The sequence below is a fragment of the Sylvia atricapilla genome, chromosome 16, assembly GCF_009819655.1.
Source record: "Sylvia atricapilla isolate bSylAtr1 chromosome 16, bSylAtr1.pri, whole genome shotgun sequence".
NCBI classification, from domain to species: Eukaryota; Metazoa; Chordata; class Aves; order Passeriformes; family Sylviidae; genus Sylvia; species Sylvia atricapilla.
The window spans coordinates 6,226,494-6,253,932 of NC_089155.1; the positions used below are offsets into that span (position 1 = coordinate 6,226,494).

At 46.2% G+C, this 27,439-nt stretch overlaps 1 protein-coding gene across 1 annotated transcript; it reads right to left on the reverse strand.

Moving 5' to 3' along the window:
• Positions 1-309: 309 nt before the first annotated feature.
• SLC13A3 (solute carrier family 13 member 3) lies at positions 310-26,479 on the reverse strand. The gene is made up of 13 exons (XM_066330638.1): positions 26,369-26,479; positions 17,052-17,317; positions 16,565-16,728; positions 12,007-12,073; positions 11,103-11,288; positions 10,109-10,234; positions 7,708-7,803; positions 5,889-5,993; positions 4,807-4,904; positions 3,461-3,573; positions 3,009-3,170; positions 2,526-2,663; positions 310-1,938 (listed from the first exon to the last, which is right to left on the reverse strand). Exons 1-13 carry the CDS (start codon positions 26,477-26,479, stop codon positions 1,753-1,755), a joined length of 1,818 nt encoding a protein of 605 aa, XP_066186735.1. The 3' UTR covers positions 310-1,752.
• Positions 26,480-27,439: the final 960 nt, after the last annotated feature.

Here is a 27,439-nt window from a genome sequence, read left to right on the forward strand (position 1 = left end):
TCCCTTCCAATTCAGCCCGTCTTTGCTAAGGCATGATGAGGAGCATCCGAGCAGAACGACAGTGCCCGAACCCAGCAGAGCCAAGCAGAACAGGGATTTGGGGAATGCTCAAAGGCTCTTTAGCAGAGCAGCCCTGAGATGCTGAGCCAGGGGTTTTCCCATTGCTCCACTGTTTACCAGGACTGCACTGCCCTCCTGCTCCTCCTGGGGAGCCGCTGCCCAAACCAGGGATGGAGCTGGAGCAGCGGGAGGCTCGGGGTTTGTTTTTCTCCCCTGAAACTACAGAGCAAACAGGATCATGTGACGTGCTAACCAACGTGCTTTATTTTAAGTTTTCCACAATCATTAAGGATTTTGTTTGAACATTAAGGATTTTTTAAATTTTTTTTTTAAACTTGATTGATCGAAATTCCACATTCAGTTGGTTTTGGCGATTTCGGATAAACCCCCGCGAATTCCCACTGCCACATCACCCCGAGGTAACCCGCAGGGTAACCCCTGCAGCAGCAGCTGTGGCTGGGGAACATCTCCCTGCCTGCCCTCCCACCCGGCCCTGGGGGTTAGCAGCAGCACAGGAGCAGGGGGATGCTCTGGATCCCTACCCCGGGCCAGTTCATCTTGTCAGCTCCACCAGTTCACAGTCAGAGAAACCAGTCCCAGCACAGGGATCCGGTCACTCACCTTCCATAAAGCAAGAATCAGATCCTTTATCATTCAATCATCTATTTCAATGACTGATGATTTAATATTTTATAATCTTACAGAAAATAAAATAGAAATAATCGGATAAAATGGTGATTAAAATCACAGTCAATTTGCAATGCTTTCATTGAAAGTACCCAAGCAATCTGATTTAGAAAGACGTTAAGGATCAAAGCCTATTTTTAAGAAATGTCAATAATATTCCAATGCAACTTGTCCACTGACCTGTGACTCAGCGGGTCGTTTGTGAGTGAGTCAATCTCACAAACCTAAGACTGGCCACAGTTACCAACGGTGAAACACCACCGATGTCCAAAGTTACGACAGAAATTAATTTGGTCCCAAAGCCCCATCCGTGTGCTCAGTGCAAAGAACCAGGCAGCAATCGCTGTCCCGGCTTTGCAAAACATTGAACGTGTTTGGAAACAAACTGTGGCCTCCCAGTTTCCAAAGCATGGAGCAATGCACCGAGTCCTACCGACACGTCTTCTGAGTCACCCCTTCACACACAAACCTGAGGAAATAGTCTTCACCCTCCATGAGAGAATCACTCATGAGATGGCAATGAGACCCCAGCCCTATGCCCTCCAGAAGCTCCCGGCCACGCCGCCCTCTCCCCAGCCAGATTCTGATACACTCACTCACATTGGGCTGCACATAAATAATCCAGTTGCCTCCACCCTGTTGCCAGGGCTGCTTTCCAAAACGAGGTAGGGTATCAGAAGCTAGAGCAGCAAGGCTCACCAGCTCTCATGGGGGAAAAGGCATCTACCCAAAGATGCTCCGTGCTTACGGGTTCTCCAGTTAACAACCACCTGTACCAGAAGGACTCTGGGAGAGTCAGATTTGTACCTGCAAAAGGCGGGGAAAGATCTCCAGAGAAAATAACAAATGGATGTTGTGACACTGACCAGAATTTCTAAAAATAAAATTAAACCAGAAGGTCCCACACAGTGTGAGCGGCCACGTGGCTTTTCCTCCTGTGCAAACTCTGACGATTCCAGTGCCCCAGTCCTAAGTGAGTGAGTCCTTCCCCGGGGGTGGCTTTGTTCATATTTTATTTAGTGCACTTAAAGTGACATTTTCTACAGCTGTCACAAGTGAGGTGGCATTTTCTGCATGGATGTTGGCCCAAGCAGGGAAGGTCCCCAGCTGGAAGATGCTCTTGGCCCATGTGTTCATAGCCAAGCTAAGAAGCAGAACTCCCATAAGATTCATGAGCAACCCAGTTCTTGCCTACAAAAGAAATACAAAGACAGCTGTTGAGTTTAGACTGGACATTGACAGCATGTGAAGCACGAAGCTATTTGAATGCAAACATTATAAAAATGGAAGGCTTAATTGCTGTTAATATTAGCAACATTTTAAGCAGGCTTAAAGCCACAAAGGCCATTCTGCAGCTGCTTACCAAGCTTTGATCCATCAAAAACATTAACATCTGTTTAGCCTCAGGAATGTGAGCAGGAACTGGGACTAAGCCTAATTTTACTCATAAGCTTTATTTCACTGAGCTGGGGAAAAATTGCTGCACCCAGAAACCTACAAAAGTTGAGCTGCTGACACTAGAGGAACAGGACAAGGGGCTGGGGGATGCTGACCACATTCAAGACCACTTTTGTCGCCATTTGGGAGCCATGGTGGCTCCAAATCTCAACTTCATACAAGCTGCTTCCATCCTGTGCCTTCAAATACTGTTGAGAACAGCATCAGACTTCTGTCTTCTCATTTTACCACATATTAAAGTACTAACAATACAGAAAAATCCCTTCTTTAAACACTCAGGCTGATTGTTTTCATAATTTTATGTATCTAAAGGAACTTACCATATCCTTGACCATCAAATGTCCAGAGGAAAACGCAATTGAGTTGGGAGGTGTTGAGACTGGCAACATGAATGCATAGGAGCATCCTATAGTTCCTGGTATCATTAAATAGAGGGGATTTACTTTAAGACGAATGGCCTGGAAAACCAGAAAGGAACAGAAATTGGGCATTGGGGATTCAAGCTGCCAACAGATAAATGAAAGGATGCAAATAGCCAATGCACTGTGCACAGGCCTGTCCCACACTCTGTGATGAATAATCACATCTCCCACAATAAAGTCTGAAGGATTATTATAATTCAGTGTCCGTGCTATGCCATCAGGGCTTATTGCTCCCAAGGGTTTTGAAGGGCCTGAAGCCTCAGGAGCAGGAAAATGATCCAGTGTCTGTCCCAGCACAGACCCAACACAAACCTGTCCACCCAAGGGGCAGGGCAAGGGGAGGGCAGAGGACAAGCTGCTCTTGCCATGGGATGACCTTACCAGCTCTGCCAAGACAGGCAGGAAGATGATGATAGTGGCAGTGTTGCTGGCAAACTCTGTGAACAAGGCAATGACAACTGTGATGAGGATGACAGCCACGGGAGGTGGCACACCTTCCAAGGGATGCAGACGGCCTCCTATCCACACAGACAAGCCAGACTCCTGCAGAAGGGGAGAGGAAAAACAGGAGTCATCCTCCTGCAGAGGAACTGGTCCTCTTCTAGAACTTTGTCCTCAGGGTGTCTTGCATTGAGCAGCTTGCAAGGAGTTGTGGCCTCCTCAGTTATCTGTTGTGTATTGTTGCCACTTGGAGTTGAGAAATACGTCCTTTGAGTGTGGTGACTCCATTGATACAAGTTTTCCAAAGCCAAATGAGAACACCAAGTGACACCCTGATAAGATCCAACCCCGTTGGGCAGGATGATGCCACATGGCATCCGCTGTGGCCTCACCTCACAGCCCTTGGCCATGGCAAAGCCTCCTCCAAGCAGCAGGATGATGTTCCAGGGCACTGTCTCCTGGGCCTTCCTCCAAGTCAGCAAGGGCTGGGTCTCTGTGTTTGGTGCTGGACAAAGAGGAAAGGCCTGTGTCACACACCCACCCAAAGAGGAGCATCAGTCATCACCTGACTGAATGATATCAGGGTCTGACAGCAGAGCTGAAGCTCACTGACCATCAGTGGCTGATCAAATACACACATGGAGTGTCTTGAATTAGCCAACAAAAGGAACATTTAGCTTAGTGCCAGATGTAAAAAAAAATAAAATTCTAGCAGTAAAGTTTTCTTTGAGGCTTTCTTGATTTAATATTTAATATTTAATATTTAATATCAAGTTAATTTTCTCTCTGTAACAGACATAAACATTGTCTTCAACAGATGAGGGTCCAATGAAGGTGGAAATTTTCTGCCTTTGAATTAAAAGATGTTATTAATTTTCCATTTGTCATTCAACAGCCAGTGAGTTTAACAGCAGAGAACTCATCTTCCCTTCATACGTGATACAGTGAGCTCTGTTTTATGGAAGGATGCACTATTGGGACTGAAACTTTCTGTTGAAAAAGGGCACATATTTTATCCACAGGAGGCCTGATTAAACATCTTCCTGTGTATGAACAACATAACAAGTGTGCACGACTCAGAGCAGCTGCTATTTTGTTCCCACAGACCCCAGGCAATGCTTCATCATCCACAAAGGGCCTTCATCAGCTACTTCTCCACATTCAGATCATCCTTTATTCCAAGTGGTTAATTAATTAAAATTCGTATTTCATTGCTACTCAAGAGGACAGACCCAAGACTTCAAAATCTGCTGGAGAGCTTGAGCTTTAGGAGTTCAAATTCTAAATGATTCCAGAAACTGAGGAAGAGCACCTATATCTGAGAATGGACAACTAGCCCAGCTCTGCCCTCTCAGAGGTCCCTGCTCCCCTCGAAGGACAGGAACTGTTGGGAAGTCAGACACCAAACCTCTGTTCCACCTCCAGGTCTGCTATGGCAAATGGACACCCATCTCAGGTCCCTTCACCCCACCACAGCACCAGCCCTGACAGCTACATGAACAACTGAGTCATTCCTGCCACCAGCAGCAGGGCACTGACTGCTAAGCCTCTGCTGGTACTTCAGAACAAAAAGAAAAAGCCTCTCTAGGGTCAAATGGTACCTTCAAGCCACACTGCCCCACACAGCCAGTGCTGCTGCTGCAGCTCCAGTGGGGATAACACTGCTTCTTGCCCCATGCCTGCCCTGCCAGGACACAGGCAAGCCCAGAGTCCCTGCCTGGAGGGCTCTCCTACTCACCTTTCAAGTCAAACCACCACCTGAAGGAAGGTTTTTGTGAGGGGAAGAAGAAGAGTATAATCACAATGGTGATTCCTGTAACCGCATCTGAGATAAACCTGTCCAAAAGCAGCAGAAACACTTGTAAGAAGCACAAGCCTGTAGAATTACAAAGTTTATGAGAACAGGGAATTACCAAAGAAGATTACAAGTTTCCATCAGGTTTGAACAATGCTTGTTGTTCACAGTTCTTTCCTTTTTTAATTCCCTGTCGAGCTACATTTCTACCATGGGCTGTGAACCCCCCAGAAGAGCTGCCCTACAAAAGTAAAAACCAAGATCTAATGCCCTCCACACTGATGTTCTGGTTTTCTGATTGCAGAGTTATGAGGACAGGAATCCTCAGCCTATTGCAGAGAGGAAGAGAGACAGAGCCCAAACCATCTTATTTATATGAGCTCTTTGCAAAATGCTCAAATTCTCAGGTGAAAGGCAGGCTCCACACAGTAAAATGCTTAAGCATGTGTTAAATTTAAGGAGTTATTAACTGATGAGGAGAAGGTCCATAACTACTTTGTTATATTAATGAATCATTAATCAAACCATGATTTTATTTGAAAAAAACCCACAAAACTATGAAGGTCTCTTCTTTTAAGAAATAACAACACCCTTTCTGAGCTGTAGCATTCCCTAACTGCTGTATCTATTAATCTTCACAAGGCATTGTTGTCACAAACTTGACAAATACAGCACAGCCCTCAGAATCAGCTCCTGCCATCTCTCTTCAGTCTTCAGACCCTGGTGAAATCAGTGGATTGCCTAAAGAACTCAGTATTTCACTGTAAATATATCTATAAACAGCATTCCCAACATTAAATCCTAGAGATGGCCTCAAACAGACACCATCACAACTTCCCACTAGCTCCATGCACCTCCTCTAGGAGAGGTAAAAATAAAAGTTATCTCTGCTCCTTGATGCTCAGTGAATTTATTCCAGGAAACCCGAGTAATAGTGTTAAGCAACACAATCCAAAACTCAGGAATGTCAATTACTTGGAAATGTTACTGCAAAATGGCACAGTGGAATGAAAATAAAGTCTTACCCTGGTGCAAACAAGCTTGCCCAACCTGGAATGAATTTGGGATCCCTGGAGAACAGCATGATTGCAAACACGCAGAAGAAGAAGAAAATTGCCTGTTCTGCAAACCTGAAATGAAGAGATCAGGTTAAAATGCTGATGTGCTAAAGGGGTGGATCCAAGCGAGGACAAGTATCCAGCTCCTGCTGCAGCATCTTGGCTGAGAAGTGAGGCTGATTTTCTAAAAACAGCTACAGTGAAACACTGGAACAGACTGCAAATCTATTTGCAGATGCTGGTGTTTGCCAGCAATACTCTTTTGTTAGAAGACCTTAAGGGGAGGCAAGATGGAGATCAGGAATGTCACAAGAGTTGGATGCCAGGTTGGCCCTCTGGGTGTGGCAGAGAGGAAGGGCCAAGCAGCTCCTCATGGCCATTCCTCTGACCGTGTCCCTCCAGGATGCCAGCCAGGGATGGTGGCACTGCAGCTCAAGCAATACAAAAGGATGACTGAGATTCAAATAATACATGAGACAGCAGGAACAAATTCCTCCAAGGTCAAAATCTAAACACTGTCCCTTAGACACATGACAAACAGCAGGGTAAAAGGCAATATCATTCACTAAGTATCTAGTGGAGTTAAGGTTTAACCAAGATGATGCCTCAAAATACTATTTTTTAAATCCCTCAGAGCACAAGCAGGGGCATACAAGCCCTTGGGAAGAGGCTGCTTGAGCTGATTTTTAGTTATGGGGTTGCTAATCAAATTGGTAGAGCTCAGCTTAATGGACTTTCCCACTCCTAGATCTCAAAGTGGGACTTTGATTCTTTCAGAGACATTTTGCAGGCTGCTCGATAATGTACTGAATGGAACAAATAAACCAATTTCTTTCATTTACAGCACAGGCACACAGAGCTGTCTTTGAAGAACCACTCCATGTTCCACACAACAGAAATAATTACAACGTCGATAGCACGACACAAACATCGCTGGATATTCACAGCATTGCCCTGAGTATGAAAATATTATTTTACAGATGGGAAAACACAGATCATTTAAGGATAAACCCTGCAGTCTGAACAGTCTTCAGTAGTCTTTGCTGCCCAGAATATCAGTGGATGGTTGGACATATGCAGGGTTGGATTGGGAGATATTCAGCTTTTCCTGCTTCCCCCTCTTTTTGGCATCTCTCAGAAGTTTAAAACTCATGTTTCTTTCTGCTGGTGCCTTACTCCAAAATATAATCCCCATCATTGCAGTTTGTACCAGCTTTGACTTTCCTCACTTGACTAGCATAGTTGAGGGAATTATTCAGAAAAAAATAATGTGTTCCATGGCATGGGTCTGACTTCTTTCTGTATATTTTCTCTGAGCTCTAAGATTTCTTAAAGTATATCCACAATCCATATGATTCATATCCATAATATGATTCATCAGCCTTCTCAGCAAATGCCTCCTGCTTTGCAGGACAGGTATGCACAAAACTTTGAAATCCAGCCTGTGTTGATTAGCACCTAACACACACAGAACTGGGTTTGTTCCTGGAGTAGAAAAATCAAAAAGAGTAATTAAACAACTCAGCATGAATTCCCTCTCTAACAGGAATGTTATTCTTCAAAAGATTTGAGTGCAAGTTGCTATTTGCAATTATTCAAGCTAGCAAAGCTGAGAGGCTGGAGCATACAAAAAGCAAAGTTCAGCAGGTTACAAGCAGACTGAGTAGAAATAAAAGTATAATTTTCTTAAAAAAGCTCCATTCCCCACAGTCCTCCACTCTTAAAACAGGATATCTCCAAACCCACTTAATTTGTTTCTCATTTCTATCCCAACTTTATAACTCACTTTGTTGGACCCAATTTCTGATAGTCCTCCTTTATCACCTCCTTGGCTCGGGCTTCTGCATCCACTCTTATATTTGACTTTTTTGTTTTCCAGCCCCTGCCAAGAAACACAGTTATATTTTTACATGCATTTTTACATGCCTCTGACCTAAGTGACACATAGGAAATAATGCATTTTCTGTGCAGCACACAGCAGGACTCAGTGCCCTTCTCCAGCACCTGCTCTTCAAGGTTCAAAGAGCTGCACATCTCTGGCAGCTCAGTTTGTGTTATCTGCAGATTACACGGACTAACAACAAAAATCTCTGCTGAGATAAAGGTAATAAGGCTTTATTTTATATATCATTTGTCTCTGCGTTCATACAAAGGAGACTCTGCAGAGGTGAGGAAAATTTCCTCTCATTTATATTCTGAACTGTTTTCTCCAGCCTGGGCTGTGATTGCCAATTGAAAGTCCCAATTGCAGGATTTCCTTGTCTTCCTTCCAAGCAAGTTACCTACTTGGGCAGAACAACTAGGAATAGGGTGACACAGAAAATTAATCTCTCCCTTCATTTTTCAAGTCACTTGTAATTTCCTGGGTGATCCCAGGATGCTGCTGAGGATCAACAAAAATGTGAGGAATTTCTAAGTGGCCGGGAATGTTAATGTGCTCCTGGCTAAGCCTCTTAGCCTGGCTGCACTGACTGCACACAGTTTGCTCCTTTGTAGCATGTGCATACAAATGATATATTCATATCTTTCACTTCATCTCCTACCACATCCCATGACACCGAACCTGGTTTCTAACACTGCCTGTGACCTGGATTCAACCTACAACCCCAAATTTCTGTACCAGACACATCTGCCCAGCCCCGTGGTCCCTGCCCTTCCTCCATTCATTGTTTCAAAGGGATGTGGTGGCTGGATGTTCTATATAGATGAATGGTTGATCATTTAGAAACTCCTGCACTTCAGGTTCCTGTCTCTTTAATTTCTTGGGTTTTAGGAGGTGTTACTAACAGCAGGCTCAGCTCAGCCAGCCCATAGCTCAGCCTTTTAATGCCCTTTGGATTCAAGCAAAGCCAAAGTGTCCACAAAGTGCCTGTGCCCTGCTGCAGACACCAAGGACCTGCCCACAGAGAAAATGCAGCCACCATCCCCAAGCAGTGACAGCCCAAGCATCCCACCAGGCTCCTGTGGAGCCTTGGCTGCACTTGTGAAGCTTTGAAGTGTCTCCTCCACGGGGGAATTCTGGTATCTGTGCTGGCCCAGCTATCCCAATACAGCCAGCCCTGTGCTGGGGGCACGAGCCAAAGCAAACACAGAGCATCACGTTCCCTGAGCCTCTCCTCTGCCTTCCTCTGCCTCTCCTCTGCCTCTCCTCTGCCTTCCACAGGAGCTGTGCCATGGCCAGTCCTCCCCAGGGGAATTCAGCTGCGCTGCACACAAGCCCTGGCACACGGTGTGAGCAGCACAGCTCTCAGCAGTGGGAACCAGCCAAGCATCACAGGCAGCAAGCAGAGCCTCCTGAGAAGCCCCAGCAGCAAGCTGAGGACAAGCCTTTGGCATTTTCTGCATTAAAACTTTCCCATTGATCTTTTTTTCCCCCTATGTCTGAGACAGTGTAAATATTTGGACACCTGTTCTCTTTTTTTTTCCCTCTCCCCACATTTGCATTTTAAAGTCAAAACAACAATTAAATGCTTTTCTAAATATTACAAATTCTGTATGGTCCCTGGAGGAAGCAAGACTTTGTTACTGTCACTTGTGAGAGTGTGGAGGAGGAAAAAGGCCACAAGAGCAGCAGAGCAGTGCTGCAATTGCTTTAGGTTGTGCACACTAAGGGATTGCCTGTGTCCAGCAAAGATTTACCAGAAAAACATGTTATTCTCAGTTACAGATTAACACATTGTTGTAAAATTAAGCCCTGTTGTGAAGTAAACTGTTCCAAACCCAGGTTTTTGCCCCAAGAAGAAATCCTGTCTCTTTTATGGGGAACTAAGATTTTATCATAGTCTTCAAAGCTAGTTCCTGCTTTTCCTTCTGTCATTAAAAATCTGCCATTTGCCCTCCACAGGCCAAGGTCAGGCAGTAAAACAACCTTCAAAATTATACATTTAACTGAATGAATATAATACATTCTCTGTACACATCTTTCAGTTGGGTAAAGTATATGTAACTGTGAGATATCTTTAAAACCTTAAAATTGTATATTAGCTTTTTAAAAATAGATTACTTGTTAGAAGATAGGCCTGCTAGAGTTAGCTGTAAATTCCCCCACTTTCCAGGAGATGATCCTGGGTGATATCAGTAGATTTAGGATGAGAAGCAGGATGAACTCAGTATTTCATAATGCTAATATAACCAGACTACATGTATAGTGAATATCAACTACATATGTATAGTGAATATCAACATACCTCAGGTTAATTCCTCCATACAGGATGGAGATCCATAGCCATCCCATGAGAAGAAAAATCAGCATTAAAGGAAATGCAAACATAAACCAAGAACCAAAGTTCACCACATCACATTCTGGAAAATAACTAAGCAAACGGGAAAAATCAAGTTAATGCAAGATGGGAAAGCAACCCTTCCATCCATGGGTAAACAAGCATCTGAAATCAGCAGTGAAATATCCCACAAACCTGCCCCTGTGCATTTAAAACTATCCCTGTGCCTTAGGAGTTATCTGGACATAAGAAAATGTGAGGAGTGTTGTGTTGGGACAACTCCCAGGACAGCATCCACCCCCACTTCACCCAGCCCAGCAAGGAAAGACCTGGAAATCTCTCTCCAGGTGGCCAATGCCTTCACACAAAGATACTCCTGAACAGCCAGCAATAAATCCTGCTGCAGAAACTGCTGGAGAGGCTGGACATGAACCTCGCTGGGATGCTGCAGTGCCCAGGACAGGCTGTATGAGCTTCTCGTAGAGATCAGCAAAAGTAAGAAATACCTGTGGGCGCCTGGGCTGGCACAAATCTCTGCACATAGGAAGAATCTTTTATGACTAAGAGAACAGGCCAGAAGTAGTGGGTTCATTATTTTTCTTTCTCCCATACAGCAGTAGCTACAATTGCTCACAAAGCACTACACAGTCTGCTTCATCAAAACAGTTCCCAGGTTAATTGTCCACATGGAGTCAAGTCCCATTAAATTCAATGGGATTAAAAGCATCAGTGAGGTGAAGCACACATGCTCCAGTTTGGCTGACATCCTGCCTGGCTCTGCTGGAAACCTGCTTATTAAGTCTAAGGCTGGTGCACTCCCTGCTTTCATTTCCCAAAACGTTCTGGAAGGGCGTGAATTTTCCAAACCAGCACTCAGCACAGAAAGGAGTTTCCTACAGGGATGTAGAATGTGTCTCTGTTTTGCAGAATTGATAAAGATCCCCAGGACAGCCTCCCATACCTCTTCAGCTGTCCCAGAAGGATGAGGTTTGGTGCAGTTCCTGTCAGCGTTGCTGTTCCTCCAATGCTGGCTGCATATGGGATTGAGATGAGGAAACCTTTCCATATGTTTGTTTTGTATTCCTCCTCCTTTTTTAAATCCGAGAGAGCATCACTGGAAAGCTCCTTCTCCTCCGCCAGATCTTTGCTTTAAAATAGTCCAAAAGAGAATCCGGTGAAAGCCCTGGTTTAAATACAGTGCAACCACTTCAGAGCCTTGACAGAAGGAAAATTCCCAGTTTTTAGAAATCCAAGCTACCAGTGTGCTCAAGGACACCCCAGCAGCTCAGTGCTGCAGAGGGGTCTGCCGGGTGAACCTTGTCAGCCTTGCAGAGGACAGAGCACCCTCAAACCCATCCATAGGAGCTGGGGGTGCCTGTGCCTTGCCCAGCCCCTCAGCAGCTTGAAACACTGAGCATAAAGTTCACAGGACTGCCAAAAGGAAAAAGAACTAAAATTTGATGGATTTGAGGAAAGAAACGTCTGTTCCTGTGTTCCTGAAAAGATGCTTCCTCCCCATCCTTGTTATCAAAGCAGGACCATCGCCAGTATGTAAATCCTGGGGGGTTTTACATCATCAGCTTCACACATTTGATGTTCCTGAGAAAACCAAGGCACAAATCCCCAGCAGGAAACACCTCTGGCTATGATTTCAGAGTGGCTGAAAGAAACCTTTGTAATGATTTGGACATGCAGAGGGATGCTGGACACAAAAAGGAGGGTTTTTATCATCAGGCTGCTAGTGACCAGCACGTTCAGTAAAATCAAAACATTGCAATGATTGAATTTAAGATTCCTAACACTTGGTCTAGCTCAGGGGATAATTCTCTCTCAACTCTCTAATACAAACTTTATAGTTAACTTACTCCTCAGTACTTGCCAGAAACTGCATCTCAGTTGGTACAGTGTAAAGTTTATTCTGCTGTAAAGATGCTGAAAAAGAAAGATGAGGACTTTAAAACAGTTCAAAGCATCTAGAAAATTCTCCTTGAACCAAACAGAGGGACAGAGGAAACAACTACCACTTTAGAGGAGGGGCTGTGCAAATGAAAGGTGAGTTCACACCAAGGGGATGGGGTCAGGAGCACCTGGCAGGGATGAACATGCCCACCTCCTCCTGCCACTGCTCCAGCCCCACCACAGCACCCAGCTTCTCCTCCAACACCCAGGAACTTGGGCCCTTCACAGCTTTTGCCAAAGGTTGGCCTTTGGGAACTTCTAACACAAGATTCCAGGGCATCCCTTACCAAGTCATGGGTTTGGGGTGGGTTTTCTTGCAGGAGGATTAACCATAAATCATTCTTAGGAAGAAACACTGTTGGGCCTTGTTGTATCTGCAAGGCAGGTTCCCCAAGGCACAGCAGGAGCTCTTCCTGTCACTGAGCTTCATTCCCATGGGGTGAGAATTTTACACTCTGCAGACATAGAGTGCAGTCACCATAAGGCTGTAATTCCTTCTTTAAAGACAAGAGTGAGACACATTTGGGGATTAGGTCCTGCAAAAGCCACCCTGACAGCAAGGACCATTCCAAGCCCATCATCCTCTCCACAAATGACAGGCTGCAGGCTGAGCAGCCAGTCCCAGTAAACTGGGAACTTCACACCACTTGACCACATCAACCCATGGGAGAAATCAGAAATCAAAAAATGGAAATGCAATTCAATCACTCTCTGTTACCAGACCTGACATGAAGGCTCGTGGCATTTGTGGTCAGGGCTTGACCTCCTGAGGTTGGGAGATGTGCCACCAAATCCCATTTCCCATGTTCCCCATGGGACTGGAGCACTTGTGAGTTTGCCCCACCCCTGCTGCCTCTGCTGCCTCTCCTTGTCCTCTCCGTGTGGTTTTGGGTGCAGAGGCTTGTGTGCCTGCCCTCCCCTGCACTCTGCAGACAGCTACATCCAGAGCCCAATTCCTGGTACTGCCACCCAAGCAATCCCCAAATTTCCTTGCGCCCCTTCTGAGCCCAAACCCCAAATTCCCTTCCAGGCAACATGACCTAGAAATCCAAAGCATGGAGAGAAGCCAGTGGTCAAAGTCTCTGGACTCACTCACGTGTGTGCCAAAGACACTGTGCTCATACCAGCTCAGTGAACCAAGGATTTTTGCAGTGTCATGTTTTACACATTGCTAATTTACTGAATTGGAGTTAATTGGCTTGGACACACACATGCTGAGCTTTCATCCCAACCTTGCCACGATGAAGGGATGTAATTAGAAGGATGAACATTAACCCATGGTTGACTGTTGATCCCTCAATGAATTTAGCCCAAAGGCTCTTAGACTTCTGTCCCACTGGAGCCCAGTCCTGGCTCTGCAAAAATATTTCATTCTACCTCAGTTTTTTAAATTGTTCTTTCCCCTGCTAAGCTCAGATTACCAGCCAATCTGGGCAGGACCATCTATGAGTTATCTTTCAAGGAAGGATTGCAAAGGTTATCATGCAAAGGAAAGCCAGTCATACTGCAGAGCTTTTCCTATGAAACTTGTAAAAAAGGAATTGAAAATTATTATGGGTCCATAAGTCAGAAAAGGCCAAAGATAAGAGAGTTTGGACCCAACTGTACACACTTCTCCCAGAGCAGTATTAGAATTCTCTGCCCATTTCACCAAAATACCTCATATACCTTGGAGGCAGAAATGCTTCCCCTAGATAACTTTTTGCTCTAATGACATTTTTACTGTTTCTAAAAGGTTGAGAAGACCAGAAAAGGACTACTTCACCCACTGAGGGATGCAGGCAGCAGTGTTGTGGCCACACCCTGCCAGCACTGCCTGGCATTAGGCAGTCAAACTAGGCAGCAGTGTCCAAAACTGCACATTTCCCACCTATCCCTTTAGAGACATAATTTCCAGGTCTGTGACTCAGTTACACCTCAAGCACTGAATGCAGTTTAACTTGAATTTGCAGAATATTCTCCGTGAAGGAAAAAAAGGATGGAAATATTTTCTTGTGCTTTTTACCTGGAGATATTTAAGGTGCTCAGAGAAATGAAATATTGCTAATGATGGATTAGTGGGGAGATGCAGGAGAGAGGTCAGGCTCACTGGTACAGCAGCTCCCAGTTTGCCACACACCTATTGCTGGAGATGTCACACAGAATTGCAGGGCTCACCTCCAAAATGGAAAGTTCTAGAAGCTGAAAAATGTCTGTTGGTGTTAAATGTATAACCCTGCTTTGATCCACCAGAACCAGCTGGGACTTGAGCCACCCAGCCTCACTACCTGCTGCCTTGCATCAGAAGCCAAGCGTGTGAAAATGAACAAATTATTACACTGAGTTTTAGCTGTAGTGACACAAGAATGTAAATATTTGCTGATCTACAAGAGGCTGCCCTCACAACATAATTGAGCATGGACATAAGTGATTGAAAGCTTGAGATTCTCTAAGCAAGGAAAAAGTGTCACCAACTGATCAGAGATCAATTAAATTCAGGCACCATGTGTGTAAGCAAAGTCCTACATAAAACTGGTTTCATACACTTGTTGAGATTTTTTTTGTAACTCAAATGCTTAGAAATGTCATATATTCTTTATTATATTTTAAACTGTTACTTTTAACCACCCAAATATTTTTTAGCCTCACAAACTCTACCACAGTGTTTGTGAAACTAAGTCAATTGGCAAACTGATCTTATCACATGCCATTGTACCAGTTTTCTTCCACATACAGCTCCCTTCACAGATGAATCTGTCTTTTTTGGAGCACAGATCACAATTCAGACAGATTATAAACATTTGTTCAGATAGATTATAAGCATTATAAACTATGAAATGAATATATTTTTTTCTCATCTGCACATCTCCACTCCTAACATCAGATTTATCACTTTTGACTGACTTCAGGTTTAGGGCTACCTTCAAGGAATTCAACTTTGCTCATCCATTCAGAAAGATTAAAGAAAAGGATGAGTCTACCTTGGGACACTAAAGTTCAGATTAGAAGTCTACATGAAAATATGGTTTTTGATGTACAAAATGTTGCACATGTTACAGGTGGTTCCTCCTTCACTTGTATCATAAATAACTTTTAAAAGCCTTTATCTCACACAAACTCCCATCATCACACCATCACATGATATTTGCAAAACATCACTTTATTCATTCTTCTACCTGCATGCCCCTCCCTTGCCTTTTCTGGTTTCTCTTACCACTGCAAGTATCATGAGTCAAGCAATTCTGTGCTTAACAGTGTCTAGGACAAGGGGAGAAATCTTCCTTTTATGTGTTCCCAAACTCTTCTGTATTTACAGCCACAACTACAGGGTCAGTTTCAGAGGCGGAGGACAAAAAGGTTAAAAGCAGACTGACAAAACACAGAACAGGAAATTATAGTAAGGAAATCAATGGGGTTGATTTTAATCAATAAGAACAGTCAAAAATTCATAAAGCAAACAAGATAAAGCAACCTGGAGTGCAAATGTCTCATGATTGCTGAACATCGATGATGAATGATTCATTATATCTTTATTAGAGTGTGCACATGTTTAAGCCTTCTTCTGGGGACTCCTTTATTTGCCTTAGGACCCAGTGGGAACTAAGAAGCCATTGCTTTTAGTTCAGAGCAGATGAATTACTAATTAGTGCAAGAAGAAGCAGAAGAAGAAGAAGCTGTGACTACTGCTCCAGCTACCAGCAATAGCTGCAAAGGAGATGTCAGGATGTCATTCCTGGTTTGCTGTTTCTCATCACTGTCTGCCAGAAGCCCAAAGTTCTGGTAAATGGCTTGTGAAGAGAGGGCTGGAGGAAGGTCTTACCTGGCCACATATCCCTGAGCTATCCTCAACCTGCTCAGGAACAACCCCAAACAGCAGCATTGAGATGGAAGAACATCACAAAGCACTTTATAGATAGATATTTAACCTGCCAGCTTTCCCTTGAGTCCTTGCTTTCTCCTCCAGCTCAGGCTCCAGTTTCAGGGGTGAACAAACAGGGAAACAAGAGGAGAACACACATGTCCCAAGCACACAACAGCTCCGTGTGCCACACTGAGGGTCCCACCCTGCACCATCACACAGCACCCATCACCTGCCCTGTCTACAGCCCTCCCTGGCTCCAGCTAGCCCCACAGCATCCCTACAAATCCCACCAGCACCACTGTGCCACAGAGCTGGACTTTACCCTGTGCCAGCAGCAGGTTTATGGAGCAGGTTGGCTGGGCATTGCTGCTTTTTGGTTTTCCAGGCCACTCATAAGCATTGCCTCCTGCATGACTTGAGGAAAGGGCAGGATAAAAGGAAGTTTTATGCCAGTATTCTTCCACCATGGGAATAAAGTGTGCAGTAAAGTGGGACTAGCCCTGAGATCGAGCTGCAGGCTAATGAACATGGTATTTGTGCCAGTGAAGCCAATAAAATGGGACAGATTTGAGAGCAGCAGGGCAGACCTCAGCTGGCTCATACTACTGCCCTGTCTCAATTACCTTGGTTTTCTTCATTTTCCCTGTGCATATCCTTAGGTGTGTCTTTCTCCCCAAAGAGGCTTTTTAAAATTGCATTTGCAATTGGAAGCATCATAGCAGTGGAGGCAGTATTACTTAACCACATGGACAGGAAAGACGTTGTCAACATCATCCCTAAGATTAGTCTGAAAGAGAGAAAAAAAAAGCTGAATTTCTTCAGTTTGGAAAGCTCTCTGACACATTAGGAGGAGAAGCTCATGTGCAGAGATAACAAAACCAATACCAAAAAGGATTTCTGTGACCCTCCTGAAACTGGATGGAGCACAAGTATGGGGCTGAACCAAACGATTCTCCCTGTGCTCCCCTGCTCCAGGGGCAAACAGCTGAACAAACACAACAAGCTGGAGAAAAGGGGATGTGGACAGCCCCCAGTGTAGGAGCATCACAGCACAGCTACTTCCCAAGCAGCTCACATCCCCCGTGGAGAAGCCCCTGCTCCCATAGTCACCTGGCTGGCTGCACTCCCACCAACATGAGGACACGGAGGGCAATCCTGCGGTGTAAATTCCACTCCTCAATGGCCGAGGCCATGATTAAACCACTGAGGAAGAGGAAATTGGTGTCTAAAAAGTATTGTGGGCAAACTTTGTTAGATGGGAGGATGCCCAGGAAGGGAAAGAGGACGATGGGCAGCAGAGCTGTCACAGCCAAGGGCAGCGCCTCCGTGCACCAGTACAGGGCCATCAGCAGGATCACATAGAGACATCTTCCTTCCTGCAAAAGGAGGAGAGGAAAAGTGAGAAGGGGCATTACAGAGACATCTTGTCACTTGGAGACACTTAGAGAAGCAAAATGCTGCAGTTACTCCCTTAAGGATACAGTACTTCTCCCAAATCAAGTGTAATATCTTCCATCCTACACGGTCTAAGGGGTTCAGGACTGATCTGAGACCACAGCAAAACCAAAATCCTCCTTGACTGCCTGATCATCCTATGTGCTGCAGGCATCAGCCAAGGAATCTTTGAAGAGCAGGAACTGTCCCACAATGTTGAATTAGGGTTTTTTGCTGCTAACACGTTCAGGTGTCTGACCCACTTAATGTTTGTGCTTTCCCTCCAACTTCCACAGACCATGCTCTCCACAGCTGTGCAAAAACACCCTTGGGAGGTGCATGTTCCACACATTTGCAATAGGCAGCACACAGAGAGGTTTCTTTCCTTGGATCAGAGTCTCCCAAGAGACTTGTGAGAACCCACTCCATGGCAACCCATCCCAGCCCCTGCGGAAATCAGTAAATCCAGCCCCCTGGGGTCACTCCACTTCCTGGGGCAGGCAGGACCACTCAGCACCACCCCAGCTTTGGCCAAGGCTGGCAGAAACCCAGTGCCCCCACGCCACACTGTGAATTCATCCATCCACCCAGGAGGCACAAACTAGCCCAAAGCCATTTGTCACGACAGCCACGGCCAAAAGAATGGGCAGTGGAAGGAAGTCAGGAGGGAGGCCCCAAGCCCAGGAGGGGAGAGCCCAGCACAGAGCTGGGCTCAGTCATGGCAGGGCTCAACAGGGATATTGTCAGCAAGCACAGGCAGAATGCCCACAGCACTATAAATAACTGCTGAGAATCACTTGGAAGCCACAGAACTATTTATTTTATCATTTTTCCAGCTTGTTGAGCAGGTTGAATTGCTACTCAAAGGCACCCCTGTCCCTCTGCTGGGACCTTCCTCCCCTGGACTGAGTCTGGGCTTCTGAGAAGGAGCTGATGGCTCTGCTCCTGCCAAGGCTGAGAACAGCATGGTCTGGGGACTGTGGAGAGCTCCATTTTGGGGACAATGAGGTCTCAGCTGCATCATTTGAGGGTTCAGCCAGGCACAAGAGCAGGTACAGTTCAGCCACCACCTGCCTGTTCACCTACAGATAATTTGCTACAGGCCTGGGCTGAATTAGGTCAAAACCAACATGGATTTATGGTTTACTACACCTGCAAGTGAGGGTTTGAAAGGTAGACAAAATTATAGAATTTCTGATCTGCTTTTAGCACCCAGGCTTTGCATTCACATGACTGTTCTCATGTCACACTTTGCATTCAGTGTGCGTGGAAACATGAACTCAGCAGAACTGAGTGTAATTGTTTTTATTTTCATACATTAATTGTAGCAGTGTCAATGCCTCATATGAAGTGCCCAAGATCTGGATTTAAAGATCCCTTTCAGACCTAATTTTAGTGCCAATAAAATGACATATGAGAGTGTGAAGCAAAACCCTCAGGCTCAGCTCAGCCCTGGCAGCTCTCATGGGCTCCCTGTGCTTCACTTCCCCCTGGCCAGCAGGACCAGAGCAGCAAACCTGGCTTTGCTAAAGTTTACAAAAATAAAGACTCATGTTTTAAAGTATTTGCCCCTAGATTAACGATTTAATTCCTGTGCCAATTGATAATTTCTCTTTATTTTGGTTCTTTTTATATGCCAAAGAAATAGATTTGCTCTCATTAAGCTCTTTTCCATTTCATTTCCGAAGGACATATGGATAATTTTTTTTCTCCCACTGGCAAAATATTCTTCAGTTTCCTGCAAGGAAAGTTGCACTAAAGTCAACTTCAAAATAAAGACACTTTAGCTCTTACAGGAGTAGAGCAACTGAAAATATTTAACAATGATACAAGAGCATATCAGTGAAGGCTTTAATTAACTTTACAAAATAGAAGATGCACAATTAAGAAAACTAATTATAAATAATGGATATTTATTCTCCAGTGTATGGAAAATGTTCTGGAAAACACTTCAATGAGACACAGCATCAATCTAATAACTCCTCTTCGCTGCAAGATCAAAAGCCAAGGGTAAAACTGAAACAGGGTAGAAAGAACTGCCATGTGAAAGGCTTTCCTGAATTTTTGAAACCTATAAGGATCAACAGGAAACCACTTCAAGAAAGCCATAGTGCTGTTTATCCAATTTATTCTACCTTAAAAGAGGACAAATTGCAGCTTTTTTGAGATTGGACCACCATTGAACAAAAAAGGAACAATCCACAATAACTTAAATTTCAACCAAACCCTCCTCAGAATGAAAAAAAAAAAAAAAAGTCATCAATGAAATTGAACCAAACTCTATATGAAATTGAAAGTTTTTTGATTTCAAGATATTTTGTGAAGGTCAATTAATTGATGTCCCCAGTGTCTGGTATATTTGGTTAGTACACAAACAATAAATGCTAACAAATGTCAGGAGAATGTTCCTTTAGGGATTTGGCCAAGGGTGCCCCTGGACAGGCTGAGCTGAACTTGCTGCTCTCTCCACATGATCTTTATCCTTCGATCCCTTGGCTGCATCCTTGTCAACACTCCTTCTACTTCTTGTACCTCCCTGCAGCTTTGCATTTACGTTTTTCAACAGAATTTTGTCAAAGTTCATGGTGGCACATAGGAGCTTTAAAATAGATCTCATGATCAGGTTAATTTTATAGCCATTTAATGATTTCCAGGAAAGATCTGGTGGCTCTGGACTGCAGCAGCTCTTCTTCCTGTTGCTCAAGAGCCTTGGGATCGACCTCTGCCCCTGCAGACACAGATCCTGTCTTTGCTACACTCAAAGCACCGGGGATTTTCCACTCTGGGGGGCCTGCTGAGCTATGGCAGAGGAAACCAAGCCATGAGGTTGTCTCCTGTGGGCAGGAGAGCAGGCGGTCTGCAGGCAGGGCAGAGAGCCCCAGGGAAAGGAGGCTCTGGCAGGGAATGTGGGTCAGGTAAGGAGAGCTGGCTGGCCCAGGCAGAGCACAGGCACAGCCACCAGTCCCCAGTGCCAGCCTGAAAGGGACACCAGGATCTTCAGCTGGACCCTGTTCCCCATCAGACCAGTGCCCACAGCTTCCCCACCAGGCAGAATCAGTGCTCAAAGCAGCCCTGCCTTGGCCAAACTTTGGGTTTTCTCCATCAGCTCCTGAATGCTGCATGGTCATCACAACCCCAGCAGCCCACACAGGCTCCCCCCAGCACCCTGTAACCAGGTAAAAGAGTAGCAGACAGGGCTCCTCCAGGACCTTGATACCGATACCAAGAGAGATTTGGGCTGAAATGGAGCTTTTCAAGCCCTTTTATCCCTCTGCTATCATAAAGAAACATCCTATCTGTGATACAGAGAGCTACTTGGAGCAGAAAAAAAAGCCCTGAGTGTTCTCATGTCACAGCTGTAACTGTGCCACCAGCCTCACCGTGCTCCCTGCCTGTTCTCCAGCAGGATGGGTACGTGAATCTGATTCCTACCAGCCCAGCACCTGCAAGCATGATGTAACCTGGACACAGCCCAAGCCTGTTGACCAGCCTCCCTGCCAGTGGAGTCATTTTGCTCCTGCTGGCTATTTGCAGAGTGGCTAGAAAGGGCCCAGTAACACAGGCCCACAAAGCTGCAAGAGCTTCAGGGAATTTATTTTCCTCTGCTAAAATGACATAAAGCTTATTAAACACTTTCATTGAAACTTCTTGTGGTATTTTGTAATTGGCAAAAAAAAAAAAAATCTCTGTTTTAAAGTGAAATAGCTGAAGCTCAGATAAAGTGGGCAAATTGAGTGTGTGGCAAAACGTCACCAACTCAACAAATAGCAGCTTGGCAGACTTTTCACTGCTCTTGTCAACATTCACATGTCCCATACACACAAATATCACATTAACCACCTTGGCTGTGGATAGCCAGCCCTGTAGGTATGTGGGGCTAATTACATATTATGATCTCCCACTTATTTTTTTGGTTTTTTTGTGGGGTTTTTTGTGGGTTTTTTTTAATATTTCCCAAGGGAGGCTACAGATCAGCCTGGCACGTGGTCAGCATCCCTGGTGATCTCCATCTGTACTGGGTCTGTAGAAACAAACCCAGCTTATTGGGACACAACAAACTCTTCAGGCAGCTCTTGCAAAATCATTGTATGGAGGTTGTCTGAACATATGGATTTTAAAGTAGTCAGGGTTAGATATATGAAATTTTGTATTTCTGTTTAGTTACTGTCACAGTAAAAATATTTATTATGAGCCAATTTCTTATGTTGTAGGATTGAACTATCAGAACTTTGCTCAGTATAGAACAAAAATACTCCACTGAATGTGGCTTTTTCTGTGCTGTCCATCTGGCAACAGATTACAACATTTGGGTGTTCATCACCCTCAACGCCCCGCCCAGGGATTTCTTCCTCAATTCTTCCACATCTCTTCTCATAGAACCACAGAAACAAGTAGTTTGTAAAAGACCTTTACAATCATTGAGTCAATCACTGCAGAGACAGGCAGCAATCAGGCAGACATGTTTTATATGCTGTCATGTTTTCCAATTAATATTGACTCTTGCCAATAAAAACTTCCCTTTCCCCCAACCCAAGCACTGCTGCTTTCACATCGTCCCAGTGCCAGCTTGCTCTTTGCCAGGCTTGCCCTTCTCTCTGGACTGAAGCTCACTGAGGATGTGACAAAATGCAGTCACTACACTTTCAGTTATCCCTCTCTTTCCCCACTGAAGTTCCTGCTCTCATCTTCTAACTGACCATTTCTTCCAGTTTTGTGAAACTGGCCTTCCCAAATCGCCAGAAACGAACACTGAAGAGATGGACTTTGTGCGTGAAATGTAAAATCAGGCTACCTGCTACTGACCACTTATTTCTCCTGCCAGGCTGCTCTCTAGGCTGCTCCCTGCCTGTCCATGCTCTGCAGGCAGGATCCAGCTCCCCTCCAGTGGGCAGGAACCCACTCCCATCCCCTTTGTCTACGTTTGCATCACGCCTCTGCCCACAAAGACGCCCTTCATGCTCTTTGCTCTCCAGTGCAAGCGATGTAATTTTTCTTCTGGAAGATCTTGAAGTCTCCTTGTTCTAACCAGGAAGACCCATCACGTCCAAGTTAATTTTAAATTGCTCTATGGCCACCGAGGAAGTCAAGTCTGTTTTCTGAAGGCACTGGGCCCTATTTGCCTGCTCAGAGCTCCTTTTAGCAGATTTGGCTGCCTCAGCTGTTACCAAGCCAAGAGGCTGTAGACATTGAGTTCATTAGAAGCTGTTGGAACAAGCTCTTTGCACAGCTCATTAAAAGTGCCCCCATGCCCCTTGGAGCAGAACAGTTCCTCCAGCCCCTCCTGCCCTGCCCCAGCTCTTTGCAATCATTCACAGCCCTTCGAGCAGGGGGGTCGCAGGCACTTCCACTCACGGGACAAATATTCAGCCATTTCAGCAGCAACCAGAGCTTGAGGTGACACACAGACCCTTGTGCAGAGAACTGGCTCCACACGGAGCATTTCCTTCTGCTGCCTGATGTGATGGACACAAGCCACTGTTCCAGACACAGCTTGGGGAGCACACTCTGAAGTCTCAGCAAACACACCCACAAAGCAGAATTTTCTTTTCTCTGTTTAAGAGCAAGGAGGTTGTAGACAAAACCACTTACACAAGCTTCCCTCTCCACAACACAACCTACAGAGGCCGTCAATTAGAAACAAGGGCAACTAACAGCAGCAGTGCCAGCCCTGTCACCACCCCTCTGTGAAGGGACTCACATAGGGATCTGGAGAAAAAAACACTGCAGAGTGACAGCTGGCAAGAGCTCTAATCACAGCTTGAAGATGTGGATACTGGAGTCCATCACCAATAAGAAAGAGCAGATTTGATGAATGATTTTTCTCAAAGGATTGTGTTTCCAGGGGGACGTCACTTAGGTGTAGGTTTTGCTGAAAAACCCACTGCACCCACATCATAAGGTATCACTCAAAAAGGATATACTAATCCACATTCTGTTGTGTTCTATCAGCTTCAACTCAAGATTTCTTGGTCTCTAGATCCGAGTGAAATGCTGCCCGTGAAACCAGAGCTGAGGTGGCTTTTTATGGTGGAAACCCCTTAGGAAATTGCTGAGCATCCCCATAGGGAGAATGTAAATAGTGACATGATGAGAACAGATTTAAAACATCGACAGAGCAGCAAATAACTGCAGAGGTGTCTGTAAAACACGTTCTCACAAGGGAAGGCTCATCCTGAGACCAGCAGAGGCTGTGCCTCACCGCTTCTCATCTCCTACCAGTTTCTGTTGCACCCTGCCAGGCAGCATCCCAACCACCCAAGCAGCAGCACAGGGTTCTCCAGCTCGTCCAAGGCCCCCACGTTTCAGATGCACAAGCACTCAGCAGCATCACGGTTGTTACAGTGCCTGCACATGACACAGGAGCTCCTCCTGCCCCAGCCTGCTGTCCCTGGATGCCCTGCCTGGGACAGGCTCCCAGTAACTCCAGCAGCAGCCCAGTCAGTTGAGTTCTTGCTGAACACCTGCAGCAGCTCTCATGCCCTGGCTCAGGAGAGCCCAGGCTGGGCTCCAGCCCCGTGTGAGGACAGAGCACCTGACCCGGGTGGTGCAGCCGAGGGCATGCCTCTGCCATCACGTGCCAGGACAACTTCCACACTCTGCCACCCCTGATCCCTGCCTGCTGACCCTGTTCCTCCCCCTTGGTGTTTTCACACTGTGGTTAAAAGCATAACCTGCTCCTTCCTCTCCCGCAGCCCCTCGCGGCTCAGACTGCAGACGGGGGGGTCAGGCAAGCTCCAGACGTCAGAACTTAATCCCCTGTTGATGCAACAGCGAGTTTCTTTTCTTGTTGAACAAGTGAGAGAGTTTAGTGTTGAAACCCTGGATGAATCATTGACCCCTGAACATGAACAGATACAATTGTGTACAGGAGTTAACAGCTACAGGTTCCCCCCATGCCAAACCCTGGGAGAACCTGGGGAAGCTGCAGTTGGACTTGCTTGGAATGTTGCATTGGTTCACCCATGTGAGCATCCAGGTTTTGACAGGCACCAGCACAGGTACCAGCCAGTGTCACTGCTACCACCTTTGATGCTTGAAAGCCCACAGAGAGTGAAGAACAGACCCCCCAAGGTGAGCAGCAGAGCAGCCAGCTCTGCCAGGGTCCTCTTTCCTTACAACAGCTTGGCCACTCACTCAGCTCAAACATTTCCACTTTCCCAACATGATTTTTCTTTAATAAAACAGCATTGATCAGACCACCCTGTTCATGGGGACCTCCATGGACTGCACCCTGGAGTGGGTTACCAGCTTACTGGAGGAGCTGAGCGGGTTTGAGCAGAACCATCACACCACACAGACACTTTTTAGTTCTGTACACATACAGAAATCCCTTTCCTGAACATCCAAATCCTTATACAGCCTGTGTGACACTACACACTTCTAGCAGCACACAGAGCACCTAGATCAAGGCCCGTCCCACAGTGCTGGGTTCATCTGTGATTTGTTCTCACAATTAACCTCTGCACAGACCAGACAGGAGCTTGCCCTTAGCATACAGTGCATCTCCTCACTCTCTAATCGTATCTCACAATTCCTGCAAGTGCCAAAGTCAAACAAGATGCTATTAAATACACCTGAAGCTACTGAAAATTAATATAGAAGTGTAACTATTCCCTTAGGAATCTGCAAAGGAATTTAGTACCTGTTGTGCTAGGTGTTTTCTGCTCCTTGAGGCAGATATTTAACACAGTCCTACTCATAACTCAGTCAATAATATAAAACAGAGAAAAAAGTGACATTAAAGCCAAAGAAATGTCTCTTTTAATATATGGTGTCACTAAATAAAGTAATGGTCAATCTATATTATTTTTAAGATAATTTTATTTTAGGTGCATTTTTATCTCAAACGAGAAGGTTTCACCTGACAAGCACTGAACAGGCAGAATTAAATATCAATTTTGTGTCCTTACAGCACCTAAACTATTCTATATTTACTACCTACTGACCATTACTTATTTTCCGTTGTAAAAAAGGTCATCCTCAAATGGATCTGAGTCAGAACATGAGGATGAAATCTGCTCACGCTGAAGTCAACGGTGCAAAATTCCACAGTGTCTTCACTGCCCCGTGGACTTCACCCAAGGCTCAGAGGCTCCAGCACAAGGGCTGTGTATGTAGGACAGCCCAAAAAAATCCTCCAGCCCCCAAAGCCTTGCCACAGATTGCTTTATGTGCAGCTCATCACATGCTAAAGCACAAACCTTAACAGGAGACCAGTTTCCACGTTTACAAGACACTACTTATCTTACTCTCAATCCCTTTTCAGATACAGCCCCAAAGGTGTCCCCGAGAGTCACCCCCGGCGCTGTGAGCAGCACTCAGGTGTCCCCGGCATTCCCGGCCCTGCAGCACGAGCAGAGCACAGCTCGGCAGGTCCCTGTCCCACTGCCACTCCCCCGGCTCAGGGGACGGCCCGGCGATGCCAGGCAGACTCTCAGCACCGGGAACTTACTTTCTACCCCAGCTCTGCAAACCCTGCTCGGGGTGATGCTGGTCTCGCCTCAGTTTCCCCAGATGCCATTTGGGCACTACTGATAAAAACTGCAGGGCCCTTGGGTACCAGCAAGAGGCACTAATTATTGCCACTGAGCTCGAGCTGATGCTGAGCTATACGATCCTCCCACCTCCCAAGGTCCGTATAAGAAACATTAAACACAGTTCACGTTATCCATCCCTCCTTCCCCCTGTAAACCCAGCGTGGCCGCAGGATGCCCCATCCATTCTCACTTTAAGCTGTTGCAAAAGGCTGCGCAGCCCACACTCTGCTATCCCCTGCCTCCGTGGTCCAGCCCCGGCAGGCAGCAGGGTGACCCTTCCAGAGGCAAACCCTGCTGCCGCGGTGGCACGGAGCAGCCAGGCTGTGTCCCCTGTGTCCCCGGTCGGTGTCCCACATATCCCAGGGTGCTGGTCCCGAGGCAGCGTCCCCGGTTTGTTCTCCCGCTCCGTGTGTGTGCCGGTGCCCGTGTCCCCATCCCGCGGCCCGGTGGCGGTACCTTTGGGGGGAGGCTGAGCAGGACGGGCACCAGCGCCAGCGGCGCGCACAGCAGCACCACGAACCTCCGCACGCTCCACGCCTTCTTCACCAGCGCCCCCAGCGCCGCCATCCCGCGCCCATCGCCGCCTCCGCCGCCGCGCACCCGCTTTATCCCCCGGGATCGGCCCTCCCGGTGGGCGGCACCTCCCGGAGCCCCCCCGCCCTTCTCCGCCCCGCCCGAGCCACCGGGAGCGGCCCCGCACCGCCCCACGGCGCTGCGCCCCGCTACACCGCCTCCCATCGCCCGCACCCGCCCTTTATACGGCCCCTAGATCCCGCTCCTTTCCCCCACCTCACCATTTCCCAGACTTTTTTCTTTTGATTTTTTTTTTTCCTTATTAAAAAATAAGCAAACACGACCAAACAAAAGGTCAGTGGCGCGGAGCGGGGTAGAGCCATGGGAAATAGCGGAACAGCAAGAGGCAAAGTTGTCTCACACAAGTGTGAGCCCCAGCAAGCAAGCGACGAGCAGATGACTGTACCCTGGGTGTCCTGGCAGGCTGGACCTTAAGGATGCTTCACGAGTCAAAAAGAAAACACAAAAGCTGCCCAGTTTTGAACTCTGAGGGTGGATTTTTTTTTTTTTTTTTTTTTGCCAGCTCTGCCCTGTACCGGGGTCATCAGAAAGCAAATGGGGGAGTGAGTATGTGGAGCAGGACAGGATCCTCTCTCCTGACCGCAGTGAATCTCAGCAAGTGCTGCAGAGGCTGCCGGTCTCCTCTGAGCACAGTGAGAGGCAAAACACCCCGGGAAACCAAGCTGCTCCACTACCAAGATGAGCAAGAGATCAAAGCCAAGGGAGCTGCTTTTTGCACCGCCTGGATTCTTGGAACTGAAGGCTAAACAAAGCCGAGAGGTGGGGAGAAAAATGGAAAAGCAAAGCAACACCCTTAGTACTCCACGAGCATCCTCTGAGTGCTTTCAAACATATTCAAAACCTCGGCAAATTGACCCATATATGACAGGTGTATAAAACTCACATTCAGCAGAGTTAATTAATCCGTATCACGTTTAAGCAGCTCTCTGCAGA

Excerpts from the sequence above, each read along its gene's own strand:
- SLC13A3 (XM_066330638.1), bottom strand. The coding sequence starts at position 26,479 with ATGGCGGCGCTGGGGGCGCTGGTGAAGAAGGCGTGGAGCGTGCGGAGG. Across the intron at positions 16,729-17,051 it reads GTGGGAGTGCAGCCAGCCAG|ACTAATCTTAGGGATGATGT; the intron begins GTGACTATGGGA and ends TCTCTCTTTCAG. Across the intron at positions 1,939-2,525 it reads ATTTGATGGTCAAGGATATG|GCAAGAACTGGGTTGCTCAT; the intron begins GTAAGTTCCTTT and ends TTTCTTTTGTAG.